Genomic DNA, 13342 nt, shown 5'->3' on the forward strand with positions numbered 1-13342 from the left:
TATTAATTTGAGTTACACAAAGGTACCTTTAGCTTGAATACACAGACTGTTGTTTCCTTTACCAGGATAACAAAAAAAAATCAATGTTTTTTAATACTTGCATAAACAAAACTTTTCCTTTTTAAACTTACATGCAAATAGCTACCATTACCACTTTCCCTGGTCCCTTGAAAAACATAGCTGCTGCACTGGAGCGTGGCTGTATAAAGAAATAAGAGATTATTAAAACAAGTTACTAAAACAAAATAACCAAATCTTGAAGACCTCATGAAGTATCTACTGAACAAATTATTACATAAAATCTTTGCTTTACACAGTATTGCAAAAGTGAAGATACAGCCCTTGAAGCCTACTAATTAACACTGAATGTTCACCCAAACTTCAGTGGCATCTTATACATTACTACAAATGGATGGCTATAAAAAAAGATTAACAACCAACAGAGCCTCCAGCCTCCACCAGGGGCCACTGCAACCATAACGACAGAAGCCAGCTGTGCAGCAGAAAGATGAAGAAATCAATCTGCCATGACAGAGTACCAAGATCTAGGGAATACGTCTGCCTAAGCGAAGAGGAAAGGCCAAAAGTAATGCACGGTGCAGAGCAAAGCACTGGTGTGTTTGTTTGGCTTAAGAAATCTATTACAGTTTAAAATCAACAATGTATTTACTACACGTTTATAGACTATAGGTAGAATCCAAATGAAGCAGCAATTTTGTTATTAAGAAGGCAATTGACAAAAAAACTTACCGGTGGATTACACCACCAGACTTGGAACTCATTTAAGCTGGCAACCCATTTACCACTGCATTACAATCAGAGATACAGCTGGTATATTACAGTCAAAATAAATCTTCCAGTAACATTCAGGTAGTTATGCTTATGCAACTGTTTTGCAACTTTTTTTCCTTTGAAGGGTGTCTAGTACATCTCAAAGCATTTTTCTTGACAAAATCATTAAAACAACTCTTACCTTAGTATTTCCAAAGAACTCTCTGTATTCCTTCAACAGCCTTTGGTTTCTAAATAAATCTGCAATAAAAAATTGTTATCATGAGTATTTACTAGTAGCTAGTAGTTTCAGGATTTTTTTTTTCCATACAGCAGCTAACTTCTATTAAGAGCAAGATGGTCTTACCAAATTAAAATATTTTAAAGGGATATTTGTTTGTGAAAAATTCCTCTCAATATTGTTAATCAGAAATACATATTATGTACTTGCACAAAATGCCAAATATAATTTGCTACGATCCCATACATTGTTTCCATTTCTGCCAATGGAGGATTACATGCAGAGGAAAAAATTAAAAATACACTGTTTTGGCTAAAGCTCTTTTTGGCCTTTTAGTATCCCGGTGTGGGGTGGGGTGGGGGAGCAACAACACCTTTAGAACAAAATCCAGGTATTCTACTGCCCCTACCTCAACCTTTTTTGCCATGATGGGGAGAAGGGAGAATGTTTCATTGCAAGTCTCTTAATTTCAATATTTTTCCCATCCATGTATGGTGTTCAGTAACTTCAAAATAAACACAGGTATACTACAGAAGCAGGAAGCTGTAATCCTACAAAGTTATACAAAATACTATGTACAAAATACTCTGAAACAGCCAGTGGAGTACAAGGATAGTCTGTACAAAAAGGAAGTTACCACTTACAGTATACATTGTTTCAGAATGCTATTATGAATAAGTAGCATTTTATTATTTTTTTAATATATATTTTTTTTTGTATTATGCTCAAGAATTATTTTGTTTTACTATCAGGAAGTTCCAGTTGCAGAACTGGGAGAGAGAGAGGGAAAAAGACCTTTAATTTTTAAGTGCATAATTGGAATAAGTACCTTGAAGAGATATGACCTCTCCTGCGATTTTAACTGACCAGACAGTCCAAAATCCTTTAAAAGCTATACTGATTTGACTGTAGTTGCTATGGATGACAATAATTATTTTATTTTAAACAAAAGGATGACTTTTGCTTAAAGTGATCTGGGTGTTTTTTCCCCCCCTTCCAAAGGGGAGACAAACTGAACTCATTTCAGGGGAAAAATAAGTTGGTAAAGATATTACATCAAGATTTAGATTGGTTTTATGCCTTCTGAATATTCTCATTAAGAAAAATCCAAAACCATTTAAGATTAAGATTTTATTATTGTCTAAGATGCTCCCCTCCCCAAAAAACAAAGTATGACTGTAAACCTCAACTGAATGCATTTTCTTGCCGTTATCACAGAATTAATAAATTATAAGATAGTTAATAGATAATAACTGCATAGATAATGTGTTACACTAATACTATGCTATAAAATCTTTTTGAGTAATTGGTAATTTCAAATTTGTATGTTCTCAATGAAATAACACACTCACCATCTAGTGGATTTCCAGTCATACTTTGTTGTTTACACTTGAATTTGGGGGTTGGTCTGTTCTCCCATGTGCCGCCTGGTGACAGGACAAGGGGGAATAGGCTAAAGTTGCACCAGGGCTGGTTTAGGTCGGATATTAGGAAGAACTTCTTTACTGAAAGGGTTGTTAGGTATTGGAATGGGCTGCCCAGGGAAGTAGTTGAGTCACCATCCCTGGAGGTCTTTAAAAGACGTTTAGATTTAGAGCTTAGTGATACAGTTTAGTGGAGGACTTGTTAGTGTTAGGTCAGAGGTTGGACTCCATGATCTTGGAGGTCTCTTCCAACCTAGATGATTCTGTGATTCTATACTCACTTTCTCTGTACTTGATCTCTTCCTCTTTGCGTCGTTTTCTTTCTCTAGCAAGAGCCTCTGGACTACCCCAAACTTCAAGAGATCTGCACAGAGTAAAAGTACCTTAATTGCTCTACTTATGCAAGATACACTTGATAAAACAACAGACCTGTAACTTCTTTACAGTTTAACTGCATCAAAAATGACTTTCCTAAAAACAGAACATCACATCATTCTTTCTGACAAAGAGCCACATATTACTTTGCAGAACAAAAAAAATGGGAGAGAGGATGCACGGAAGAAGTTTCTCATCTTTGGACACAAGACACATACCCTCCAGTTTTATATATGCCATGTAATTGTTACAAAAATAAAGATATAAAATGTGTTCAGATAAAAAATAGAAAACATTATTGCCCTTTTACATTGTAAACCAGAGTTTTAAGAGTTCTCTCTCCCATATAATGCATTTTATTAAATGATCCAAACATTTCCTCCAAAAATGACCTTACTTTGCCTCTACATCAGACCTCAGGTACACAGTGAAAGTCTCAGTGTCATCATGTGGGCTTCGTCGTTTGATTTTCCTCAGCTGGTCTAAATCACTGAGGAAAGCAGAGAAAGTTTAATGGAAAAAAATGCGTATTATTCTAATTCTACTTTTGTATCTGGGTGATCTTCCACAGTTTCATTATTAATTCACAGTACAAAAAAAAATGAACTTGTTTACTTGAGCCAAACAGGATAGATACAACACATAAAGCAAGCTGTCTATAGGAAACTATTGAAAACCACTTTGTTTTCCACAGTCAGAAGTGCAAATCATGTCCTCATACTATGAACTATCATACATGGAAGACAGAGCAATAAAACATTTCCAGTGAATGATCTGAATGTAATTGTAATATACAAGTTGTACAATATACATTGTTATGTACAAGTTATACAATATACATTGTAATATACAAGTACTCAATAAGAAGGCTAACAGATTAACCCTTCTAAGTGAATATCAGAAGTCACATGACATGAAAAGTTAACAAATGCATCCTTAAAAACTACACAAAACCAGGGCAAGCTGCAAAAGGTGGGAGATAAAACTACACTGGGGAGCAGATAATTCTCTGTGCTGATCTACATATTAGCACATCTACATTTCATTTAGAAGCATCTTTTTGTATTATTATTTAAAAACAGACAAAAAACACCACCAACAAAGAAAACAGCAGAACATTTCATTTTTAGACTAAAACTAGATTATTTCTTGGGCATTTTTCTTTTTTTGGTCAATTCAGAAAAACTTTATTACTGCAAAGTATGCCAGTTCATAGAATCACAGAATGGTTTGGGTTGGAGGGGACCTTAAAGCCCACCCAGTCCCAACACCCTGCCATGGGCAGGAACACCTCCCACCAGACCAGGCTGCTCAAAGCCCCTATCCAGCCTGGCCTTGAACACCGCCAGGGATGAGGCATCCACAGCTTCTCTGGGCAACCTGTGCCAGTGCCTCACCACCCTCACAGTGAAGAATTTCTTCCTAATGTCTAATCCAAATCTACACTCTTTCAGTTTAAAACTATTATCCCTTAGTCTATCACTACACTCCTGATAAAGAGTCTCACACCAGCTTTCCTGTAGGCCCCTTTAGGTAGCAAAAGGCCACTCTAAGGTCTCCCTGGAGCCTTCTTTTCTCCAGGCTGAACAACCCCAACTCTCTCAGCCTCTCTTCATAGGAGAGGTGGTCCCCTATGAAGCTTTACCAGTCAAGGTTAAAAAAAGGGGGGGAGGGGATTTAAGCATAACATCATTGGATTTTCCATGGTTTGGTAACATATGCTACACATGAAAGCTGGGGAAGAACAGCGACAGCAGAAAAAGTTTCGAACAAAGTCACTAAGCCTTTAGATTTAATATGGGTCACACACAACATGCATCACGTCTGACAGGCAGCTCAACTGACACTACTCAGTAAGACTTCCTGGCAGGAATGACACATAGTAAAAAGACAGTAACTATGAACCAAGTAAAAATAGGTTGCAATGAACCAGGTTGTATTTTATCTCAAATTACAGACCAGTTTCTAGTGATTAGCTGCTCTAGAGGCAGACATTCCCTAGCTAGGTTTATGGTCATATAAATATAAGTAAATTAGTTTAAGAGGCTACTACAGAGATAATGCAAACTAAGTGCGAGCTCCCAGCCACAGTTACGCTTAGTAAACAAGAGCCACTTATGACTACGTATACTGCAAAAGCTTTGGGAAAAAGTTGCTGAGCTAAGTCGCTCTACAAGCATTATTACTTTTGAAACACATACAAACAAATATTCACAATTTAAATTTCAACTTAAATCCACCATACCTGGATTTGAGACAAAACTCATTTATTGCTCTGACTCCGGTGATGAAGTTATTCTGCGTGTATTTTGGTCCATACTCTCTTTTTTTAAGGACTGCTTTCACTTAAAAACAGAAATAGATGAACAAGTAAGTCACAGACAGAGACTAAAGTAGAAATTTCAAAGAGGTAATTCAGTCTGACAACAAATTGTGACAGCTCTAAGTGGATTTCTGAAAAACACTGCTTGTCAGTGAGGCAGAAAACTTTCAAGAAGAGACAGAAACGCTCACAACTGTGTAAGTGCATAACAGTAAAATGATTCTACCTCCAAAAATGCTACTTGCAGGGTTGTAGTTCAGGGCCCTCAAACATCCCACATACTTAACTGTCAGCTATGCATCCAACTTTAATGTCAGGGATGGGCTTGGGCTGTTAAGACAGCATTCAAGTATGGCAGTTTGAAAAGCTTTGCTCTGGCAAATAAAATGACAAAGTACACTATTTCTTTCTTCCCCCCCAATATTTACCTGTAGAAGTTGGAATTGGTGAAGATTTTTAATCTTGCAGACCACAGAGAAAACTGAGATGGCTGCATATGCCACTTTGCTCAGCTATTATTGTCAAAATTAACACAATTAATATCAGATGTTTATAACAATTAAAAAATGTATATTCTTCATTTATAATTCTTTGCATGTGTAGAATACATACTGCATCACATTTTCATGTGTAAGAAAGGATACCACACCTATTCAGAAACAGATAATAAACTCTGAAATAAATGGAATTTTAAATCTATGCCTTTATTTCCTACATGTCTGTAGGTACGTATCTTTGTCTTATTTTCAAAAGAAAGTCATTATATGCTTATTTCTGTTAAAAGAAGAGTTACAGCTGCTGAAAGATACAGCATAAAGAACACATCTGAAAACAAAAAGATGAAACTTTGCCAGTAAGAAGACTTACAAACACATGAATTTCTTGTGTATCACAAGATCTCAGCCAATATTTTCTACAGCTAGTCCAAAACGTCTCATGAAATCATAGAATACTTACAGCAAGTTATTGCATCTAAATACTAAGAAAAAAAAATCCCACAATTTCACATTTTCTTATTTCTGTGCTTTGAAAGCTTAAAGGCAAAATATATTGTTTGACACTCTATAGATACCAATATATACCATAATAATATGATTTCTGTCATCCAGTTTGAATTGTGAAAAATTGTGTTAAGGTACTTGAGTAATCACATTCATCATATGATGCTCCTGAGCGAAGATAACATCAAACTGGAGATTTCATAAAACAGTCCATTATTTGCTAAGTTTAAAACTCGATGAACATTTTTTTAAACAGGAAGAATGCTTCCCTCCTTTTCTGATTTAAAACATGGATATACACCCAAAGTATTAAACCTAGTACAAAATAACTTGTGGATTTATCAAACACTAATGCACCTTGCAGAAACACAAGTAAGTTTCACTAAAATAAAACACTATGCAACAGTGTTAGAATGGTTATAACCCAACAATCCTACCCCCTAGTTCAAATAATTGCCTAAAATTGATGATGAAAGAGAGAAAAAGAAAAATCAACTTGGTATTTCCAATTGAAGGACACAGTCCAATAAAAGATAATGTAAAAACAACATTATAAATAGCACAGTTTTTTTAAGATTAGCGTTCCTTTAAGAATAAGCTTCTACGTCACAACAGCACCTGAAGACTAGTATTCCACTTTACAGACAGAATCAAAATCTTTAACATAATCATTCTTGGTTGTGTGTCTATAACGTACAGAGACAAAACCCTCTTCTCACCAAAATATATATATATAAAAAATATATAAATTTCACAGTATTACTCTAATTTCTCCTGTCCACCTTGTATGTTCCCACTGCCTTCATGCACTAAGTGACAATAAACCCAAAGAAATTAAGGTAAGGATGCAGACAAAAATGCATGGAGAATAGGAGACAACAACCTCACCTTGTTAGTGAGGAGCAGGAGGAGTTGATGTTTGTTTAAACTATGGAAAAGGCAGGAAGGAATTTTGATAAAACTTATTGCATGCTAAGTCAGTTTCAGTTCAGAGATATTTTAAAGGAGTTTAAACAGAAATGGCAATTTCTGTTTTGATAAAGTTCCTTCCATTCATAGGAGACTAGTAGTGATCAAAAGCACAAGAACTTACAGCATAACTCTCACAATAACATAATAAAAAACAAATAAAGATAACAGTGAAACCACGCATGATAAGTTACCAACATGAAAGAAATATATGCTCTTGTTTATATTGTTTCAAAACGTAAATGGATAAAAAATGAAAGCCTATATTTATTACAGGCACAAACAGGGACGCTACAGGACCCAGATTAGGCTGTTCATGTGGTCAAAATATATTTAGAAACAACACTGATTAGATTAACTCAGCAATAAGAAGGAACAGAGGAAGACTTAGAACAAGGACTAAGTGAAGCTCAAGTATTCAGCTTAGCCCCATTAAATCTGAGATGGTGAATGGACTTGCCTAAAGAGATGCAAGAACAGATTGTCATAACAGATGAGAAAACAAGTTTGTCTTTTCCTGACAAACACATCAGCTGACATGAAGTAATTAAAAAAAGAGTCATAAAAGAGTAAATAGTTAGAAGTAACACACCTATATCCATTTTATTCAGGAGTCATTTTAAAAAAAGTAGGCACCAAACAAAGCTGGCATACAAACACTTATAAAAAATGTTATTCACACAACTTTTTACACAGCTGAACAGAAACCAGTTGCCCTACACACTTCTTTTTTGACTACTCATCAACAGCAACAAAGTTTTGATACATAAAGTATTTCTTTACCTTTTACTTGGATTGGCTCTTTAAGGAAAGACTGCTTTTGATCTGCATTGCTGGTACCTTGTCCTGTAAAATAAAAATAAAGCTCACGGCAAATATGAAAATACCTTATTTTCTTTTCAGCAAAGAGTTTCTTTGACATAAGAATGTAGCTTAATATTGCTTTCCATGATGATACTAAAAAAAATTTGCTGGATTTCCAACATTTAAAACTCTTAAAATATGAAACATGAATAGTAAAAAAAAATAAGTAACAACAAAAGACATTTAACATGGTACTGAAACTTCTAGCAGCTTCAAAAGAAGTCCAAACATGCAATGTATTACAAAACGTATCCTGAATTTTTAAACTATTTTAACACTGTACTTATAATTTGGGACAAATTTTATGCAAAATTTAGACTAATAAACATAAAGAATTCTACACAACTTATGATTGCTCATCAGCCAAGTCTCATAGAGCTTTCAAGCTGTAATTCAATTTTAAGGGACTGAAACTATTTAACCTAGAAAAACCTCACTCTTTAAAATAAAGAATATTTAAACTACAACCCACAATTCTTATGTCACAAATTTGAGTTATATTTAGCACAAAGTATTTTAGCTGTTTTGGTAATCTGACGATATGACTCCAAAAGAATTCAATAAAATATTATTTACAACACTGTGAACTGAATTTTAATATCTGAAAATTAATAAATTTTGGTAATTTATTTTAAAGTGGTAATTTGGTAAAAAGTGGTATTTGGTAATTCATTTTAAAGTGAAGTTTTTAAGTAGAAATTTGAAGTACAACATGATAATTTGGACAAATACCGCATCCTTTTCTCATATGACTTGACAGAGCTTTCAGAACAAAAAACTTATGATTTAAATACCTTGAACCAACAAACACCTTCTTTTGTGCCCTAACACTATAGGTTGGCCACATATCAAGTCATCAACAAAATTGAAAGGGATGTTAAAAAAATGAAGATTTTTTCCAAGCAGGTTAGCGTTAATTAATGAGCTAGCTTAACATGATACTCAAATTGTGCAAAGGTCAGATATTCTTGAAGCTTGGACTCCATAACTATCTTTTCATCAGGCAATTAGTTATTGCCCTTACAGCAACTGAGGAGTAAGGCTAATAGCAATCCAAGTATATTTTCTTCGGAAACTAAGGGTAAGGAAAACAGTTTCAAATGTACAAAACTGATCTTATTACACAAGAAATAACGTTAGACCCCCTATATGAAGCACGGATATAACAATATGTATCCCAAAACAAGCCTCAAAGCAATTATCCTTCTACACATAATATCTTCGGGGGCAGTTGCAGGTGCACTTGCCAGCCACCACCCTCAGGAAAAAGGGAGTTGTCCAGGTGGCCACTTGGTGCAGTTCCACTTAAGGCTTATACATCATTTATGGCCACGAGACCACAAAGGACAGTATCTCTCCTCCAGCCACTGCAGAGACAGTGAGCAGGATCAGCTTGAGGATCCATCTGAACCCCAGCTCCGGAAAACAAGAGAACAACTCATTTTTAACAAAGCAGGCCTAAACATCATTAATGCCAACACAAGAGAGGGAGTAATCAGATAGGGATGGGAGATGGTGGGAACACTCCTTCAGACAACAGTCACCAATTATACAAGCTTAAAGCAATCACAAAAGCAATGGCGCTAGACTATTTGCACGTGTCCGAATTTCAAGAATACCAGTAGCTGTACATTAAGAACCCAGAAAATACCAACAACCACAACCGACTCTACAGCCTTTTGTGGTATTTAGGCAGGTATCTTCTGCAAGGTTCTCACCCTCTAGCAGCCACCTGCAGCTTAAGACTTCCCAAGAAACATAAATGGTCTGAAGTTCTGTCCTCTTCTAAAATCCAATTATAAACTTCAGAAACCATATCTAGTTGTTATGCTTCGAGCAACATCCAAGATCTGTTGTACTTCCAAACATCAGAAAAATAATACTTTCAACTGACTACACTTACTAGCTTTTAAAGACTAGCTTTTTAAAGGCTGCTGCAAAGCCTCAGGAATTTACAAGTTACTAAAGTAAGAACTTAGACCTGCCAACATGACAGCTAAGGAGAATAAAATGTTATTGAGTAAACTACTTAACTTTAGACAAAAGCACACCAAGCTTTTATTTTAAAAAGCATCTGTAATCTCCTGAGCATGCTAGTCTTTCAAAGATGCATCTATGCAGTCCTACACTCAATAAGCACAAAAAAAAATAGAGGATGCTAGGACGGAGCAAGGACAAGACAGTTCTAAATTTCTTGAACACCTAACTAGCACAAGATTGACAAGAACATGATTGGCTGCAAGGATGGTCAAGTTATGTCCATTATATCAAGTGTTTAATGTGAATGCTGCAGGTGTGACAGCTGTCACATCAGAAAGGTCTAGCAGGAGAAACAGCTCAACCTCCTTTCAGCAGTCACCCAAAGCCTGATGCAGAGAAGTCAAAGTGCTCAGTATTCACCCTCATTCAATCTTTATCGCTAGTTCATTTAACACAACAAACCTGCAATAGTACAACAAAAATTCAAGTAAGCAATCAAAGTGGCAAAAGAAAAGCAATGCATTCCCTTTGTTATCCCTTCTACTATCTAATACCTGCCGACATCCACACATTTTTATCATCACAACTAAGTTTGATTAACTCTAAACTTAAATCTTTTTAATAATGGAATAACAAAGGAATAAATTTCAGAATTCCTTACCACTTGTGCATTTGAAATTAATATACAGATGCCAAGAAGCATAACATGCTAAGAATTCTGCAGCTGTAATGTCACACAGCGGAATTAAAAAAGTATCAATTGTTACATACATGATTTTTTTTTTACATTTATACGAAAAATTTCTTGATTTTAGTCCAGTATTACCTGTTCCGACTTTGTGCACAGTTTCTTCAGATGTTGGTACATTTTTATCTTCTGATCCAAGATCTTTTTTCTGACCATTGGAGGTATAAACTCTCACTTGACTCATCAACTGCACAGGCAGACGATTGCATGGTAAAATACATGGCAGACTCACACTTTTCATTGAAGCTTGCCATCCTAACAGGGGGAAGGAAAATAAGACTTTTCAGACTATCATTTTGAAAGGAAAATGGAGGGAAAGTGGCCCAGAAACACCAACACAGGTTATAGAAAGTTAGTGGTTAAGTACTGACCTGCGCTTATTTTACCCGTGTTTAGGATTTACAAAACAGGCACACAAACACAGTACACTTCCACTGCCTCCCTTTAAACATCCACTTTTAAAATCCCATCTAATGCCAGTTTTTTTCCCCTTTATACAACCTGCTACATACCTCTAGATGATCTTAAGAAAAAAAAAAAACTAAGCTATTTGATTAAGATTGGCTTACTGATATATTGAGTACTCTTCTAGTCATACTGCCTCAAGATCTTCAAATAAAATTATAAGTGAACAAACAAACCACTACAAAACGATTAGCCAGTGTTGCCGTTTCATTTCACTGTGTACCCTCTGTACAAACTATGTTACCTATTAATAAAACGTGTAACATACATGGTTCAATTTCAGAGCACGTGCTAAAGAAGTTACCCACAAAAGTACGTTATGGTGTACAAAGCCCTTTAATGCAGAATAATGTAAAATTCTACAGTCTTTGCAACAGACAAATTACAATATAAGCGTGTAAAAAGTCAAATGAGAGGTCACCCTGGGGAGGCAGTTTCAATTTTAAGACAGGCCAAAAGCAGAGTTGGATGCACTACAGACCAACCTGTGCTAGCGAGCAGCTTGCTCTGGGCAGCTTCTGCAGACACTCAGTGTAACTCCTCCAACCTGACATGCCACAGGCAAACTATTTGCTTTGGAAAGCATACATTAAAAGAATAAGAAACTAAATATATATATCAAGCAATGCTGGTAAATCAAGTCATACAAAGTATGACTAATCACACATGAATAACGCACTACTCAACAAAGCAGCCACATTTCAGATAACTGTGGATCCCATGAAGGTACAAAGAACTTTCCTTTTACTTTTATCCTTTATATCGTGGCATTTACGTGCGTGCGTGCACTGACTTGAACCTTCCAGAAAAACAATTTCACCAAAAAAAAGTCAAATACGCTCTTATTAACTCTAAACTGTTGCCAATGCGGCAAAAGCCCAGGAAATCACCTGGATGCCGCCCAGGGAACTCACAAAGACTGCAGTGAACACCTGCCACAACGTGAGCACTGCTGCTCCCTAAGCATTGGTGCCAACGTAGCCCTTGGTTAAGGGAAGGTTATCGGCATGTCTAGCTGACGCTTTTCCTATTACTCTACACAGGCAAAAGAAACGAAAAAAAAGCCGGTGCTGCGATGCAACCTAAGCGCCTTTATGAGATCTGCGCAGAATTTTAATTTCAGGGACTCTGTGGCCTGCAGGAGAGGCGTGTGCCCGCTTCGCGGACCCCCATAAAGCCCACAAAGCAGGGCTTTAATTCACCTAACTCCTGAAAATTTGGGCTCCCACCCCCAGCCCAGGCCCGGCGAGGGCTGGCGCTGCCGGGGGGGGGGGCAGGAGGCCCAGGCAGGCAGCCCCGGAGCGCTGCGGGGAGGCTCGGCCGGGCCCGGCCCGAGGAGGGAAGGGGTCCCCGGGGCCGCGCGGTGCGGGACTCACCGTGGCAGGCTCGGCGGAGCGGCGCCGCCTGGCCCCGCAGGTACAGCCCGTAGAGGCTGCGGCAGCCCCGCCGCTGGGCGGCCAGCGCCGGCATCATGGCGGCGACCTCGGGCGGAGCGCGGCCGCTCCCCGCCGCACGCCAGCGGCCGCACAAGGGCCGGCGATTCGCATCGGAGAAACCGGCGGCGGCGGCGGCCTCCTTCCCCTCCTTCCCCTCCTCCTCTTCCTCCGGAGCCCGGTCGGAGGCGGCAGCAGGCGGACGTGCGGCGGGGCCCGGGGCCGCCGCTGACTCACCCGGCGCCCCCGCCGCGCCTGCGCCGAGCCGCCGCCGGCTTCCCCTCAGCGCCCGGCCCGGCCTCCCCTCAGCGCCGCGGTTCTCCCCGGCGAGGTTTGGCCGTTCCCGCTGAGCCGGGCTCCCCAAAACGCCCTTCGGGGTGCTGCTGGCCGAGGGTCCGAGCTCTGCTGAGGCGCCCAGGGGTGCGGGCTGGGGCAGAATGACAGCCCGGGAGCGCTCCTGCCTACCCTCATAGGAAAGAGCTGACAGGGGAGCGTGCGGAACGTGCGGTGGATTTGTTTGCAGACACAACATTAAACACGTGTGCTAAAGCTCTTTACAGGATTTCCGTGTGAAGTTTGCAAGATTTCTACGTGAAGTTTGCAGGATTTCTACGCGAAAACGCTCATCTCTACCCCTAGCTCTGCCTTAAAACACACCCCCCGGGTCGGTGCTAATAAAGCACAATCTAATAAAAAACTCGCTTCTTTCCCCAAAGAGAGGGCCCAGCGGCTGGCCGGCCGGCAGGTG

At 38.6% G+C, this 13342-nt stretch overlaps 1 protein-coding gene across 1 annotated transcript in view; it reads right to left on the reverse strand.

Annotated features, from left to right (window-relative positions):
• Window positions 1-13269, reverse strand: part of SLC30A9 (solute carrier family 30 member 9) — a 33200-nt gene extending 19931 nt beyond the window's left edge. The window contains exons 1-8 of the mRNA XM_080591168.1: window positions 12538-13269; window positions 10775-10951; window positions 7888-7950; window positions 5057-5156; window positions 3209-3301; window positions 2718-2800; window positions 974-1032; window positions 132-199 (exon numbers count right to left, since the gene is read on the reverse strand). Of these exons, the coding sequence (XP_080447294.1) occupies window positions 132-199; window positions 974-1032; window positions 2718-2800; window positions 3209-3301; window positions 5057-5156; window positions 7888-7950; window positions 10775-10951; window positions 12538-13126 (1232 nt within the window). The 5' untranslated portion in view covers window positions 13127-13269. The remainder of the gene's footprint in view (window positions 1-131; window positions 200-973; window positions 1033-2717; window positions 2801-3208; window positions 3302-5056; window positions 5157-7887; window positions 7951-10774; window positions 10952-12537) is intronic.
• Between the last annotated feature and the right edge of the window lie 73 nt (window positions 13270-13342).

Source organism: Anser brachyrhynchus, assembly GCF_964034855.1.
Source record: "Anser brachyrhynchus genome assembly, chromosome: 4".
Lineage (NCBI taxonomy): Eukaryota > Metazoa > Chordata > Aves > Anseriformes > Anatidae > Anser > Anser brachyrhynchus.